Consider the following 15692-nt stretch of genomic DNA (forward strand, 5'->3'; position numbering starts at 1 on the left):
TTGGTAGAATCACTTCCATTATGTCACTTATTGAGCTGGTGGAAAACTAGATCTGGTTTGAGTTTCCAAAATAAACAGATGGCACGTATGTAGAATCAAATATATATTTGTTTTGATCTAACTTTCCTACTGAACTGCTTGACTTTTTTGTCACAAATATGTCAAGCCCCCTCCTTTTTCTCCAAAAGCTTAAGATTTTTTAAAAGGAGAAAAAAAAAACTTGCAAAATTTATACCCATCTGTTGAAATTCAGGACTGCATTTCTTTGAAATTTCCAAATTTGATAAATGTTGGCCTAAAACTTTTAGCAGCTTGAGGAAAAAAACAGGGGAAAAAAAAGACATCACAAACTTTTTTTGCTTAAAATTTGACTTTTGATGACATTTAGGGAAATTTCAACCAGCTCTAATAAAAAAAAAAAATAATAATGGATACCTCTTTTACATGCTTGTCTTTTGTGATCATACTCCCATTATTTCAGTAACACTTATAACCTTGTAATACACCCCCATGAATGTCATTAATTCTCTCTTATCCCATAACTCCATAATTTTGTATTCTTACCCATAATGGCCCTGGGAGCTTAGAAAACCTTCAGGTTGTTGAAATGAGGTATTTCTTGTTTTAATTTTGTTTTCCTTTTCCCTTTGTTCCATGATATTTTCCACCTACAGAAGAAGTTCAAGAAGAAGGTATGTGAAACAGCTTCCCAACCCTTTTCTTTCCTATTGCAGGGCTCAGTGTTAATGTGCGCTTCGTTTTGCAAAGTGGTAGAAGAAAACAGAAGGCAGAAGAAAGATATCTATATATATTTTTTGGTGACAAATGATGCCACATATGACAACATTTGCTTCTTGCACGTCTCTCCACTTCTACAAAAACAGTATCTGTAGGTTTAACAAGGCACTGAGTTCTGGGGCACATGCAAATGCTCTGGAGGCAGCTTGCCCACAGGTTATCAAACTGTTCCCTTACCCTAGCTTCCTCTGACGTAGCTCAGAGAACTGGCTGAAGCTCCTCCTGGTGTTACACTGGTGTGAGAGAGCCTGTTTCTGGGTCACACCGAGGGTGCCTCGCACCTTTTGTTGTGCGTGTGTGGACACCGCTGCTCTGCCCCGCAGTTTCAGGAAGGAAAAAAGCACAGGAAATGCAGATACCATCCCCTGGCACAGACCACAGCAGGTTCCACGGTTGAGTTTTAACCCTGTGTGCTTGTGATGCCTGCTAGGGAACAGCTGAGGTCTGGCTATAAAGGTTGATATCAAACGTCAGTTGGCTTCTCCTCTGTAGCTTTGCCAGATGATAATCAGATGGATTTTAAAATCAAAATCCATCTGTAACAAGGTATGTGTATAGCTGCGTGCTACATGATACATATTACATAATATGTAATATTATATATAGCATACTGTATATAAGTGTATATAATATATAGTATTATATATAATATAAAAATCCTAATACATACTACATAATGAAGAACTTACTGATTGTATGTACATAGCTATTGGCAGGTAGCCACAGCTGGCTGCCAGCATTGCAGGCAGGGTTGAGCAGGGAGCTGGAGCAGAGCTCACCCTTTGCAGCTGGGATGTTGGGTCTGTGGGTGTGAGGAGCCAGAGGGAGCCTACTGCCTTCGCATTTGAAAAGCTTTCTTTATGGGCATATCTAAAATCAAGGTAAACCTGTTTGTACCGCAGATCAGCCCTGAGCAGTGTGCAGCGTGTCTTCCACTCCTTAAGGATTTACATTTCTTGCTGTATTTCTGTTCACTTGTCTCCATTTCATCTCCTCCTGTTTCTCCATTCACACCCTGTATGTTTTCGGACCCCTTAGCCCCGGCTGAGTGGTGCGAGCTTATCGTAACCACACAGCCCTTGTTCTAACCATTCTCGTTTTCCACCTCATTGCTCTTGTCCCATGGTGATTCCTGCCCACGGCAGCTCATGAAGCAGGTATGTGACATGACCTTCCCGAATCACTCCCCTACCCTTAGCGGCGGCCTCCGGAATTCAAGGGTGGCGCAAGAGGAGCGGGATGAAGTCACTTCACGTTATTGCTTCTGTTATCTTCACTTCCCGCTTTTCCTCTGCCACCTTCTCTCCTATAGACTTAACACATAAGGGTGAGATGGGGGCCTGGAAAGCAGTGCCCGGCTCGGTGAACCGAGCCCAGGCTTCAGGAGGGTAGCAATTCCCCAGGGCCCCGACACACTCCTGCTGTGCCAAATTCACCCACCTGAATGTCTGGGGAAGCTGCAGATCTGATCAGGTTTATGTCTCTGCACACCATAAACGAAGTGCTCCGCTCTGGGGCGAACGCTCGGGGTGCTGTGCTGCAGATATGGGTTCTTCCTCATCTGTTATGTTTTTGCCTGTTCCTTTCACAACATACAGTTATTTCCTGTCCACACGTGCCTCTAAATCCTCCCCCTCCTGGCCCTTAGTATACCCTTTACCAAATTAAACTGTCCTCCTCCCACTTATTCCCTGGCGTGACAGAGCTTTCAGCCTCTGTTGTAATGTGTTTCTCCTACTGTTCCTTCGCACTGTTCCTGTCCTGTGGCACTTCCCTCCTTAAGTCCATGAGGAAGGTATGTGATACAGCTCCTGAATTCCTGGCTTTCAGCGTAACCTCCAGTTTGTGCAGGAATTTCTAAGATGGTAACAAGAAAACAAGAGTTAAATAGGTGTATTCATGTGGAGTAGAGCTTGTTTCTTGTATTTTCTTCCTTTATGTTCTGTCTCAACATTTAACCTTCTGGTGATGCTCTGTGGTAACTGTTGCATGGAAAAAAAAAAAAAAACAGTGTGAAACTGTTGGGAAATGTAAACCCCTTAAAAGGGTAAAGATTGAGGAAACCTCCACTTTGAGACTCATTGGATTGTATTGGGAAGCTTATCCTGGGCTTCCATGTGGGATGGGCCAGGCCTCTAGGCAACCTGCAGATGTGCTGATACATCTGTCTGCTGCTGCAGCCGTGGACAGAATTTGACCTCGTATACCTGGAGGATCTTCTTATCACATCCTCTTCGGATGCTCATTTTTCAGTTTAAACCCAGTTGTATAAAGCAACTGGTGATATTTCTTATGCTTTAGCTTTGCAAATAATTAACATTTGTGTGTTTTTTTTTTTTCTTCATCCAATAGACTTTCTAGGTCATGGTCTCATGGTAGTAAGTGCAGCCATGGGCCACCAGAAAGATGCTGGCCTCAGTATATAAATTCATTTTAAGTCTGGGCGAGCATCAGCACTGTAAAACAGCATGCTATTCCCTGTTAATACAGGACTGCACTAATCTGTTTGAGAGGAATGTAATTTGATATGGTAACTAAAGTCAACTTAATGTTTTTAATATCTCAGTCAGACTATTCATGCCTTTCCAATTGTGCCCTCACTTTCAGTAATGCTTCTTGCATCATTATTAATTTTATGTCTATGTTATGTATTCTCGGGCATTCGGTTTGTAAGAGTGAGCGGTTGTTTGGAGCAAACGTTTCTAATGCTCTTGTCTTCCTTTGCATTTTGCTGTGTGACTCTTCCCACCTGCTAAAGCTCACCAGGAAGGTATGTGACACGACTGGCAAATTCCTCTATTTCTGTCCAAGGGGGTAACACGTGTAGGAATGCCGAAGGTGGTGAAGAGACGAGGATACAAAAATATCCTCTGTATGCTTACTGACAGCTGCTTTGCTCTCCTCTTCTCTTGATAGTGTCAGATGCCCCTGTGGAATAGCCAATATGATGAGTAATAAGCACTAATTGCTGTTTTAAAAAAAAGTTGCGTCAGTTCTTCTCGATGCTGCTGCTGGTGTTACCACTGGTTGGTCTCCCCAGTGGCAGCACGTATTGCCTGGACCCCAGAGCACAGGTCAGGCATTGCTGGTGTTTTCTCTGGTGCTCCCGTTTCTATACCCAGGCTATCCATGCGGATACCAAGTGGTAAGGGGATAGTGTTCCCAAATGCATTTCCAGTCAGATGCACACCCGGGGCTGGGCTTGGCGCTCCTATGACAAAGCCACGTCCCTCAGGTCACGCACACCTCCTCCCATCCCCGGATCACTGAATAGGAACAAAATTCACTTTTGCAGAAACGTATACTGAGGTGGAGAGACTCACCTGATGTCATAAGTAACAAGCACGACACTGTCATATCTAGTTTTCTGTTGGACTAAGCATTGGATTAAGTATCGTTCTTTTGGTTGATTGCAGTATATCTACAGAAAATGCCAGTTCAGAGAAAAGATATAGTTGCATACTTTTTCCAAAGTAATGGCATTTCCCTGTGTTAATATGCATTATGCAAAAATGGGCACAGCAGGGTTGCATTTTTATTCATATAACGGGCATCAAAGGCAAGAGCTGGCAAGACAGTTTGTGCGATTAACAAAATAAAGAGGTGACGTTTACCAAAGCCCCCCAACCCCAAACCCACTGTTAAATTGCCTTTCTGGCCTCCTATTGGCACATAGGGCTTGGCTTTGGATGCATGCTTTGTCCCACAGACCGGCAAGAACTGAGGTGGCCGGATTTACCTTCCCACACTGCTGTGCAGCCCTTCACACTGGTGAGGAAATCCCAGGCGCTAAAGAAATCAATGCCAGCTCCTCCACACACATTGATTTCCAAAGAAGCTGGGATTTCTATGCACATGAATAAGAACGGGTTGTCTATACTCTTTTTGCTCATTCAGACCCATGGGTACTGGGTTTTAGATACAAGTAAATCTTTTTGTCAACCAAGGGCCACCAAAAACTGAGTTATAGACGTATATACTATTCATCCATGTCATCTGTCTCCCAACGCTGTCTCCTCCATCTCCCCAGTTTTCCAATTCACATCCATATGTGCCCTCTATTTTTTTTTCCTTTAATGTTATTAATGGTTTTTATCTGTTTAACCCCTCAACCCTGGCTTTAAAAAAAAAAAAAGTGTAAGGTTTTTTTTAATCATCCTGTTTCTTGCTCTAATTCTCTGATCTTTCTTTGCATCTCCTTCCCTGCTACTTCCCTCTTAAAGAAGTCCATGAACCAGGTATGTGACTTCTGAATTCCTCTGCATCAATCTGAAGGGTTATTGTGTGCTGGAAATTCAACTGCACAAAGCAGTGGATAGTTTCACAACTGGGCCATGTTCTGAACTGGGACAAAACGGAAACTTTTCAAAAAACCAAAAAAAAAAAAAAAGGAAAAACTTATTTATCAAAACATTTTGATCCAACTCTTCTTTTATCTGTCCTCTAAGGAAGAGTTCAGACTTTTGAAATGGTTACTTTTGAAGTGAAAATTCTTTTTGAAATGCTTCTGTAGTGTTGGCTTTTTTGATAATGAGGTGTATATATTGTAATGCAAGAATACAAATTTGGAATGAAAGATTGTCCCATGGCAAAAAGTGAAAAGATTTTGTTCTAGAAATATTAATATCTATACAACCTCTTGTGGTTGTATAGACTGCACTTTTAAAACCAAAATTTTAGCTAAATTTACATGATTTTTAAAATATTGAAATTTAATTGGAACTGTGATTTCTGATGGAAAACGATACCAGTAACTCTAATATTATACTCAGGAATTCAAAGTGGTGGAAGAAAACGAGATAAAAATACACACATTAATGATAAACTGTAACTTATAGCTTCCTTACACCTTCCATCAATAATATTTTCCTCTGCCTGTGATGCATATTAATGAGGATAAGAGCTAACTATTGCATGAAAAATGTAATAGCATTTTGGTAAACAGATCTTTCAATGTATAAACTGTAATAGCAGCCACTGAGCAAACTCAAGAGCTGCTCTTACACCACGTGTGGGAACATGGTGATGTTTATTATTGGGAAAAGCAGAAATCAGACTTGCAGTGTCTACAATGTCTGAAAATTATTCTGCGCAATTTTGGACAAGTTATTAAACTAGTCGCATTTCAAGAGCGATACATCCCAGCTATTTCACTCTGTTGTCCATAGAGGGAGACTAGCCTCTTAGGCTGGATGAGATCAGAAATTTTCCATGGTTAAAAATTAGTGAGATTGAGGGCTGTTTGATTGATTTCGCATGACTTAACACTTCAACATTCATCTACATGCTCCTCCTCATTTCCTTCCTAATTTCTCAGCTTCTCACTTCACGCCCACCTGTCCCTATTTTATAGTCTTTTTTTCTGTTACCTGTCTATATGTTGCTTTGCACAGATTAAGTCATTGCAACTGTTTCCCCGTCCCAGCTGCTTCCCTGCCTCTGGGCCTTTTTCTGCTGGTATTTCGTGTGTCTTCCAAAGCCTTGTGCATTTGTCTCAAGTTTTGACATACCTGAGTTCAAAATTTGGGCCAAACAACAGGCTATTAAAGCAATTTGATTAACAGTAAGGCCATACTTGCAGCTTCCCTATGTTTTCTTTTCCCTCATAACCATCTGTCTATAACACAAAGCATAAAAAATAAGTGTTTATATAGAAGTAGTAAATAACAAACTTAGAAGAAAACTTAATTGTCAAAGAGGGCTTCTCCTGCCACTTCTTATCTATGTGTGATTGTTTTCTTTATTAACCTTATTGTCTTTCTGTCCCTCTGACATGTTTTGAGTCACAGCCTTGGTGAGCACAAGTTCAGAGTTGTTGCTGTTGTGTTTCTTGCTCTAATTCCTTTATTTCTCTTTGCTGACACTTTCCACTTAACAAAGCGCAAGTGTGTGACTTCTAAATTCCTATGCCTTCATCTGAAGCCTCTACGTACAGAGGATTTTGAAGATGTTGAAGAAAGTCATGAAGAATCAATCTCTTACGATTCCCTGAATTTTATTCTCCCTACAGTAAATAACTATAATTCTTGTTTCCAACTGAAGTGTCACCTTCTAGGAAGACTTAAAGAAACAAAAACCATTTTAGCGCTTCCAAAAACTTCAGAACAGAAACAGGAGCCACTTCCCTCGCAGGTATTGCCTCTAGCGAGGCCCTGTCGCACAAAGATGAGCCCTTCCTGTTTCTCTGTAGCAGACAGGCCCTTTGCAGGCTTGAATATTTACAGTTCTGCTGAGCTAAAACATTATTTGCCAGTGGTGGATCTTAGATGGTGGAACTTCAGATGCAAACATACAGATACATCTAAAAAAGCGCTTACTTGCACTGAATGTCATATCGTCATTCGCGCTCTGAGAGCTGATAGTTAGGTTACGTCACACACCGGTAATACTCCCTTCCTAGATATGCCTCCATTTAAATTTAAGGGTCACAAGTGTTACTGCAATTGCCTAGGGTTGATCAATTTGCACGATTTAAATTGTTGCAATCCATTAACATTCAAATTCCTTCATCCTTCATTTCTATGACACTCCTTCCCTGTGTACTCCACTGTACTTGCTATCCCTTTTCACCAATATTAACGCTCTATCCCTATAACCTAGTATGCAAATGATACTCCTTCAGCCTGGGCTTACCAAAGTTTGAGGTGTTCCCTTCCTTTAACTTGTTTCTAATTTTTATCTTCCTTTCCTGTCCTTTTCCCTGACACTTCCTACTAAATGAAGCTCCCCCTCCAGGTATGTGATTTAACTTCTAAACTCCCCAGTGTCTGTCTGCAGGGACAATGTGCATAGGAATTAAAGGTGATTCAAGGTGACAGGAGATAACAGATTTGTTAATGATACCTTGTAACTTGCATGCCTTTATTTTTTAGTTTCTTTCCTATATGCATATATATATTTTTTTTCCTCAGTAGAGTGTAATGAGGAAGAAACTTACCTGTTGCATGAAAATGTTACGCTAAATACGAGGGAACACGTATACTATTGTAAAAGAGTAGATCAGCAAAAAGTGTTTTTGTGGGATGGGTTAAATTCTACCCTGTGATATGAGAATGAATGTTTCTTTCTACAGTGAAAGCTTCATTTCAAATCCTGAGGCAGAATTTGGCCTATTGACTGTACACAGAGAATATAAATACTGAGAGATTTTTGCATTACTTCTCTGCCCACTTAGAAAAGCGCTCAAGGGTGTGTGTACAACTGAAAAGCAAAATCTGCCCCTCAAATCCACATTGCTGATCAATTCTTGCTCTGTCGAAAAACAGAGAAACGTAACGTAGATCTGCACAGACTTACAATCAATGCTTTCTTCCTAAAAAATAATGCCTTGTTAATCTGCACTGCAAATGGATGAACAGTAATAGATAGATAAACTTCCAAATAGCGTTCAAGGAAGAATATGGCATGAGCCACAGAGCTACAAAAGGAGAACTGAGAGCTTTCTGAAGTTAGCTCCATGATGAGGATGAGTTACAGCAAGTATTTCAGAAGGTTTCCAAACCAGATTGTGTTTACTCCAAATGAATGAAATGCTGCTGCTGCAAATGACAGATCTAGTGGCTCTTAGAGCGCTTTGAAAGTGCTGACTGTGTTCATGTGCATATTTAAAATCAAGGTAAACCTTGGTATATTGTGCTGGCAAGCTGTGCTTTATGTATATAATGCTTATAAGTTGCTTTTTTAAATTTTTTTTAAACACTATTATAAATCTGCCTGGTTTTGCCTGACAGAATTCCTTTCCCACCCTGTGACTTCTGTTTACATGCTATTTCAAATGTAATTACATTATTTTACGGCAGATTGACTTTTTAACTTTGCTCTTCTGGCCCCTTTTTCTCTCTGCCCCTCCCCTTTGGCTCCAAAGCATTTATGGAGTGTGAAAATAACAGGTTTCTCGTTCTCATTCTCTTATTCTCCATCGCATCTTGTTCTATGACACTTCACACCTGATGAAGTTCATGAGCCAGGTATGTGACATGACTTCTGATTTCCTCTGTGTAGTTGCCACGTGAGGGGGTGTGTGTGTCTGTGTGTGAACAGGAGTCCTGGACTGGTAGAAGAGAACAAAACAAGAGAAACGAATATTAACCACAAATGATCACTTGCAGCCCTTTTCTCCTTTAATCTCTATGCTTACTACTTCTTTAACTGTACAGCATCTTTAACTCCCAGCAGCCTCTCCAGATACCTTTTCTCCTTGCCTTTAATTCACTAATTCCTTTTTTCCCCCTTCACGCATTCCCTGATCTCCTTCTCAGGCTTCCAAGTGTTTTAAATATCTGTTCTGTTTTTCTCTATTTCCTGTCTTTCCATCACTGTTTGCACCATGCCACCTGCAGAGGAAGCCCATGAAGAAGGTATGTGATGCATCTACAGACTCTCTCACCGTTTTTCTCTTTCAGTGCTGGGAAAACAGTGTTAAACACATTGACGTTCAAGAGCAGGAGCAAAGGGAGGATGGGAGGGAAATGGCCTCTGACCGGCTCTGGCTGAACATGGAGAAAAGGGTTGTATCTTAAAATACAAAAGGCATCGCAGATCCTGCTGATCTAAGCCTTGCTGCAGTGGCCTCAGGCTTTTTGTTGCTTGAAGCTTGTGGGTGAACCTGTCCCTTAGGCCACACTGTGGCACTTGCCTAAATTAACAACCCACCACGCGCGCAGGTGAGCAGTGCTCAGCTGTCATTCTGAGGTACATCCTGGAGACTGTTTCCAGAGGGGGCTGAGGTGAAGTGTTGTTATGGAAAGAGAAAAGTGAGCGACAGACAGAAGTGAGAAAGTAGACAAGCGCTTAAGAAGAGCGACCTTAAAAAATTCCCCCAACAGAAAAAAAGCGAGCTGAAAGAATAAAGTCCACCTAAGGGTACAAAGTAGATTACATTTTTTTTCTTAATTTCTAACTGATGGCTTAAGTACTTGAATATTTTATTCCTATACACATGAAACTGCACAGCTGGATTTGGCAGGCACCTGTGGAAGAAGCTTTGATTTTTCTGATATTATAATGACCCTGCAACTCGTTCTGAGAGCGGCTGTCAAGAGAAAAGAGGGCACAGGATTGCTTTAGAAATAGAAAACAGGAAATTTTTCTTCTGCATAAAGAGTGTATGGCATAATGGAATTGTCCACTGAGTGTGATGTTCTCCCTTTTTTTGTCTGAAGAGAGATATCACTGCATGGCAGAGATAAGACGATTATCTAAGCAGCAGTGTGATGCGTTTTCCTTACCTTTGCTCAACCTGTTGTGGGTGAGTTTACTAACTTTTTTCTCAGCAAAATAAGATGATGCCAACACAAGATCGGACCTGAAAGGTCTTCAGGGAATCCAGACTCCTTGTGAGAAAGCTCTTCTTTAAGATGACTTTTTACTGTTTGCCCCAAGCTGTTCTCCATAGTAATTTCTAGAAGGTTGAACTTATAAACACATCCTGTACCATGAAACTTGGTCCAGATCCAAGTTACTTTGTTTCATACCTCTGACAGTTATTTCAAGAGAAGTACTTGGTGGTTTTAATAGCTAAGAAATCCTGCATCGCAGTCTTGCTGATATTTAAGATGTTGAAACTCTCACAGTCTCTATGCAATATGAAACTAGACTTTCTTTAGATTCTCAATAGAATCTGAAGAAAATGGCAAATAACAAAAAAGATCAGTGCCATCAAAACAAGGGTATAAAAGCCCACCAGGTGAATAGTCACCTGAAAAAGAAAGGAGAGAAATTGAATTTATTGGCGGAAATGTGCATAGATGCAGCAATTTTTAGGCAAATATGAGAATATATTTGTGTAAAGCAAGTTGGAATGTACAATCTGCAATGTACTGGAAACAAAGAGGAACTGCAGCCCTCTGTCCTATCCAGCCCCAGCAGCGTGTCACAAATCTCAAATATCCATTTTTACCAATAAGCACATGCACTTCGAATACTCACAACAAATACTGTGCACTTAACAGGACACTTAAGTGAAATTATTGGACAGGTAATTATAAAAAGTGCACACAAGAAAAATTTAATTCACTCATACAATTTACAAACAGACGGTTTAAATATACCAAAAATGATGTGATGTTACTCTTTTTTTTTTTATCTTCCTTTTGATGTGGAATTTCCATTCAGAATGAAAAAAATAAATTTTCAAAAGAATTAAATCTTGAAAATATAGTCAAAGGGCGCTTGTGCTTTTTGAGGTTTTCCTTGGTGTTTTGCTGTGGGGATGAAGAGCCTCAAACAGTGAGGTCAAACACTGTTTTAGGTGCCCAACTTTAAATAAATCTTTTTGCATGTTTTAGCCAGAAATAATGTCTAAATTTCCTGGGGATTCCAGTGATTCCAAAGAATGAGGGGGGTGAAGTCATAACAACAGGACGCTTGCCTTGCCTTCTTATTTCATCACGATGCTTTACAAACAGAGGGAGTGGGCTATCTTCCATGGGCTGCGGTGCTTTTGCTTATGTTAGAGCAAAGGTAGCACAAAACTTCAGTGTCTGAAGGCAGAAAAGTGCCCAATGCAAACAATACCTGTCCTAAAGAGACGTTATCTTTTGTATCATCTGGATATTTTTGTCTGCCTCTCGCTGTCCTGCCACCCTTCTGATTGCTTCGATATCTTTTGAGCCTTCTGCCACTGGGTATGTTTTTGGACGCATGTGTGTTGCCCTCTATGAATGAGGCTCCTCAAGAAGAGATTGCATGCAAAGAAAGTAAGGTCTGTTCCTCAGGCCCTTTTGTTCTTGTTGGGCTGCACTTTTCACCCTTCACTCTGTGAAAGCCCGATTCCTGTGAGGAGATACTGAGTTTCCACACTGCTGCTCAGATACAAGAACTCCAGTCATTGGTGGGCTTGGGGATGAGTCTGACTCTGCATCTATTGCTTTGCTCTTAGTTCCTCATAAACAAGGCTGCAGCTTTCATGAAAGATATTCAGGAAACTCTTTAGGAGGATGAAAAAAATTTTTTCAGGTTCTTGCAAAACCTACTATTGAGCTGCTTATAGGATGAATTTAGTCACCAGTGCTTCAGTACCAGGTAGAAAATCAAAGCTTCTCTCAGGGACAAATTGATTGATTGATTTGTTTTATAGCTTGATATGCCTAACTGTCCTGGGCAGCGTGGAATGGTGTACGTTTTAGGGTGCACCTTTACCTAGTACAAGCCAGAAGACCTGTAATGTGACTCTTTGTAACTACTCAATTTGCCCTGGTTCATGATCTGACATTTTCTTTGTACCAGGATAAGACTTTTGTTAATGTCCGTTTATTTCTGGCTAGAAACTAGCAATTGGCAAATGTACTCCTTCATGTTTTCTCTCTGCTCCCATAAGGAGCCAAACACCCTCTTCTCTGTGTTCTGTTCTTGTTTGATCTCCAGAGTCCGAAATTCCCAGCATAGCAGGCAGGGAGTTGGGACAGTTGTTCTTAGGACAGTGCTGCTTGTGGATTAACTACTGTGCTTCTTTCCTTTTGCTTTTATCCTTCAACTTACAGCTGATGAAGAAGGCGAATACTATGATGGTAGCTTGGTATTGTTTTAAGGCAACAAAGTTGTCTTTCTAACATCTCACTTTTTTTTTTCCCTGTATTTGTTTTTGTTCCTCACTTGATTTGAAACTCAGGAACTGGGCCAAAGCATCTCTGCCACAAAGAATCATTCACTGTGCATATCCAATCACTCTTGGGGGTCACTGTCATATCAGTGAGGAAGTTTATGCCTCTTGGGATAGTGGATGGAGAAAAAACAAACTCTAGAAGCTTGCTCTGGATTTGTCTTTTAGCTAGAACAGGTTCTATCATACCTCTCAGCAAATCTTCCCTATCCAAAAAAGCAGGAAAGTATCTCTTAAATCCCAGTGGTATGCTCGAAAATGGAGACCCAGCTGGGCCCTGCACAGGGCCTTGCATAGACATGCCTGCCTCACCCAACCTACAAGGTCAGGGTCTCCAGGCCTGAACCTACAAATATTTAGACTTCCGCTCCAGCCATACACTTAAAATTGTGCTTAATGTCAAGCATGTGAATAAATTCATTCAAATTGATAAGGTAGGCCATCGACTTAAAGTGAAGTATGTTCCTGAATACTTGATTAAATGGGCCCTTGAGCATGTGGGTGGAGACAAAATTCATGTGAAAAACATACATCTAGAAGTGTTGCAAGGTCAGTTTTGCTCTTGTATGTGAGCAAATAACTTAGCCCTCCCTGAGTCTATTTCAAAATCGGTTTGAATGTATAGAGTCAGTTTCTGACTTCAAAGGCCTTTGAGGTAGCTCAGCTGTGTTCTAATGCCCAGGACCCCAAGAACACCTGGACAGCTGCTTCTAAAGACAGAGCCCGACACCACTTGCAACTACTGAGCGGCTTTTGTGTTGTCTTGTTTTTGTGTGTGTGTGTGTGCGTGTGTGTTTTTTTTTTAATTTAATTTTCTTGCTCGCTTTTCAGGCTTTTTGTCATTTTAGGGGAATCCTCTGAGGACTTTTCTGGGCCCCTCACATCAATGTTCACTTCAGAATGGGTTTCCCCCCACCCTTTCTTTTTTTTTTTTTCCTCTTTCTTTCCTTTTAATAGCGTATTGATTTTCAAGGCCACACTGAGAGTTAGAGATGTTGCTCCTCAGAAATGGAAGGAAGGAGGTTGCTTAGGGAGTTCTGAATCAAGGAAGGGCAGTTCAGATGGGCTCCCCAAAAAGGGCCAGCACTGTGTGAATCTCACAGGTGGAAGAGGAGAAAATGAGGATGAGGTTGTATTAATGGCAGGGTGTATAGCCCCTCTGCTAATCCTTTTTGAAACTAGAACCTCAGAGACTATATTCCTAATAACCGTGCTAGTGAACGTGGATTTCCAGTGCTTCTTGCCTTCTTTTGGCAGGGTTGTATGTGGGGATTTTGCCACGGACCCATGATTCATGGGCGGAATGACCAGAATATCAGTCAAAATCCACCACAGAAACAGGAATTTGCTCTTACAATTCCTGTATGTCAACAGATTTTGGCCCAGTTCCTTGACTCAGTGTCTTGAAAGAAGGGGCAACTTAAAAATAGATCATACTCCTGGGCTGCTTTTGATGCATGCAGTGTGGACCGTGCTGGGTCATGCACTGCAAAGGACAGGTTTATTCCTGTTTATTTTTAAATAAAGGTTCACATTTCTTTTTTATCTTCCCCTTTTCTGTTTTTCTGGAGGTAACTTAAAATATCCTAACTACAATTTCTTATTGCAGGAACAACTAACCTTTTATAAATATCTTCTGACAATTGTTTGTTGGTTTAATTATTTTTAAAGTGTTGATTTGGTGGTGAGTGAGACCAAATTCACCCAGTCATTGACAGACAGGTGTCAATCCTGGCAACTGAGTTCAACAAACAAAACCACTCATTTCCTGTCTTTTTTTTTTTTTCTCTTTCTCTGAAGTAACAAGTCTTACTAACTGACAGCTTTAGGTTAAAAATGAATGTTTCTGAAAATCATCTGGGTATGTCACGAGGAAAGAGAGTCCTATGTGAATAACATCCCTCATAGACTGGTTAATCTGATTACTTTTCCTCTTTCCAGATTAAGAGCAGTTTAAAAGAAGTGTTAAGAAGCTCACTGGCTATTTGAAGAGCAAAACAGTTAGTTTAAAAACTAAGGAGAAACACAGGAGTGTATCTTTTAGCTAATGGTGTTTTTCTCGAGGAGTGACGTGTTGTGTCCTTTATAAGCGTGCTCTAAAAACACTTTTCTAATTACAAACTATTTATTTTTTTTAGCATTGGTCAAGCATCCAGAGGCCTCAGCTGAGATATGTTCTAGTAGGCAGTGTTCTTGCAGTAAATGAGAAAAAACTTTACTTCAAAGGTTTTATTATTGAAACTGATACAGCAAAGTGTGAAAGAAAGGAAAAGCTGGTTTCTGACCTCTTTTTGTGAATTTCTTACACCTTTTCTCTTAATTATCCCAATCACCCATTTCTCATCATTTCCTCCATTTCTGATTATGCAGTGTTCTTGCAACTACTGCCTCCTCTAAATATTTTCCAGAATCAATTTTTTCTATTTTTCTTTTATAACATGCCATTTTATTTCATTCTACTCCGTTCTACTTGCTATTCCCAATTTCTTCCACCAGTCCCAAAGCAGCTGGATGCAAATGAGCACTTGGAAAAAAAAAAAAAAAGGATACCTTTATATATCATGATATGAATAGCAGGGCTCTTGCACCCGCTCCTGAGGAAAGCTGAATTCTTACATTCAATAGACTGTGAGCTTTTTACCTCAATGCCTCACACCAAGCGAGCACGAAGAGTCTTGCATACCAGAATCCAACAGCATCCCTGAAAGTTCAAACGTAGCGTGTGGTTATGAAAGTCAACCTGGGTCCCTGTGAGACTGGGCTAGAATAAACACATAGGTTTAATTCACTTCTGTTTGTGAGGATAACGGTGCTGAACTTACTGGGGTTAATAACTAAAGTTTAAAAAGCATAGCAGTGGGGGGAATTCATCACAAGCACAAATGTTAAGCGAGTACTCATAAGACAAAGCACCTTCCAAAAGCCGCTGAAAGGTCACTAGTTGCAAGAGGACACTTCTGGCTGGCAGAGGGCCCAGAGTTGACAGGCTCTGTGATGGTTTAGCCTTCCTGTCTGGGCACCGTTCCTCTCCTGGAGACACAGGGAATCATTCCCGTTAGCGCTCATGGGAATTTTGCATGTACCTCAGCAGGAGAGGGATCTCGCTAAGAGAGGATGGGCTTCTCCAAGCTGGGTTTGAGGGGACCCCACCGTGGCATCCAGCTATCTTGGGGATGTGCGCCCTAAGCTACCTAGGGCTGTGTATGGGAGTGAATTAGCCAGGAGAAAACATGTCAAACGTTTCCCTCCTGGCCTCTGTATGAAGCATCTGAACAAAACTGTCCAGGCCTGGACA

General features: G+C 40.9%; 1 protein-coding gene and 1 long non-coding RNA gene across 19 annotated transcripts in view; one reads left to right on the forward strand and one right to left on the reverse strand.

The window, feature by feature from the left end:
- The window catches only part of TNNT3 (troponin T3, fast skeletal type), a 42918-nt gene that overhangs the window by 16485 nt on the left and 10741 nt on the right, over window positions 1-15692 (forward strand). For 2 of the 9 annotated variants that reach the window (XM_068944800.1, XM_068944801.1), the window contains 3 exons: window positions 675-692; window positions 8754-8765; window positions 9138-9155. In XM_068944800.1, the coding sequence (XP_068800901.1) occupies window positions 675-692; window positions 8754-8765; window positions 9138-9155 (48 nt within the window). Of the gene's footprint in view, window positions 1-674; window positions 693-8249; window positions 8424-8753; window positions 8766-9137; window positions 9156-15692 lie in introns of those variants that run through there. The other 7 variants (XM_068944803.1, XM_068944806.1, XM_068944802.1 and 4 more) reach the window with 4 other exon arrangements.
- Window positions 1-15692, reverse strand: part of LOC138067428 (uncharacterized) — a 27997-nt gene continuing 12305 nt past the window's right edge. For 3 of the 10 annotated variants that reach the window (XR_011141318.1, XR_011141316.1, XR_011141314.1), the window contains one exon: window positions 795-15158. This is a non-coding gene — a long non-coding RNA (uncharacterized lncRNA). Of the gene's footprint in view, window positions 669-794; window positions 15159-15692 lie in introns of those variants that run through there. The other 7 variants (XR_011141323.1, XR_011141317.1, XR_011141322.1 and 4 more) reach the window with 6 other exon arrangements.

This window comes from Struthio camelus, chromosome 5 (genome assembly GCF_040807025.1).
Source record: "Struthio camelus isolate bStrCam1 chromosome 5, bStrCam1.hap1, whole genome shotgun sequence".
Classification (NCBI taxonomy): Eukaryota; Metazoa; Chordata; class Aves; order Struthioniformes; family Struthionidae; genus Struthio; species Struthio camelus.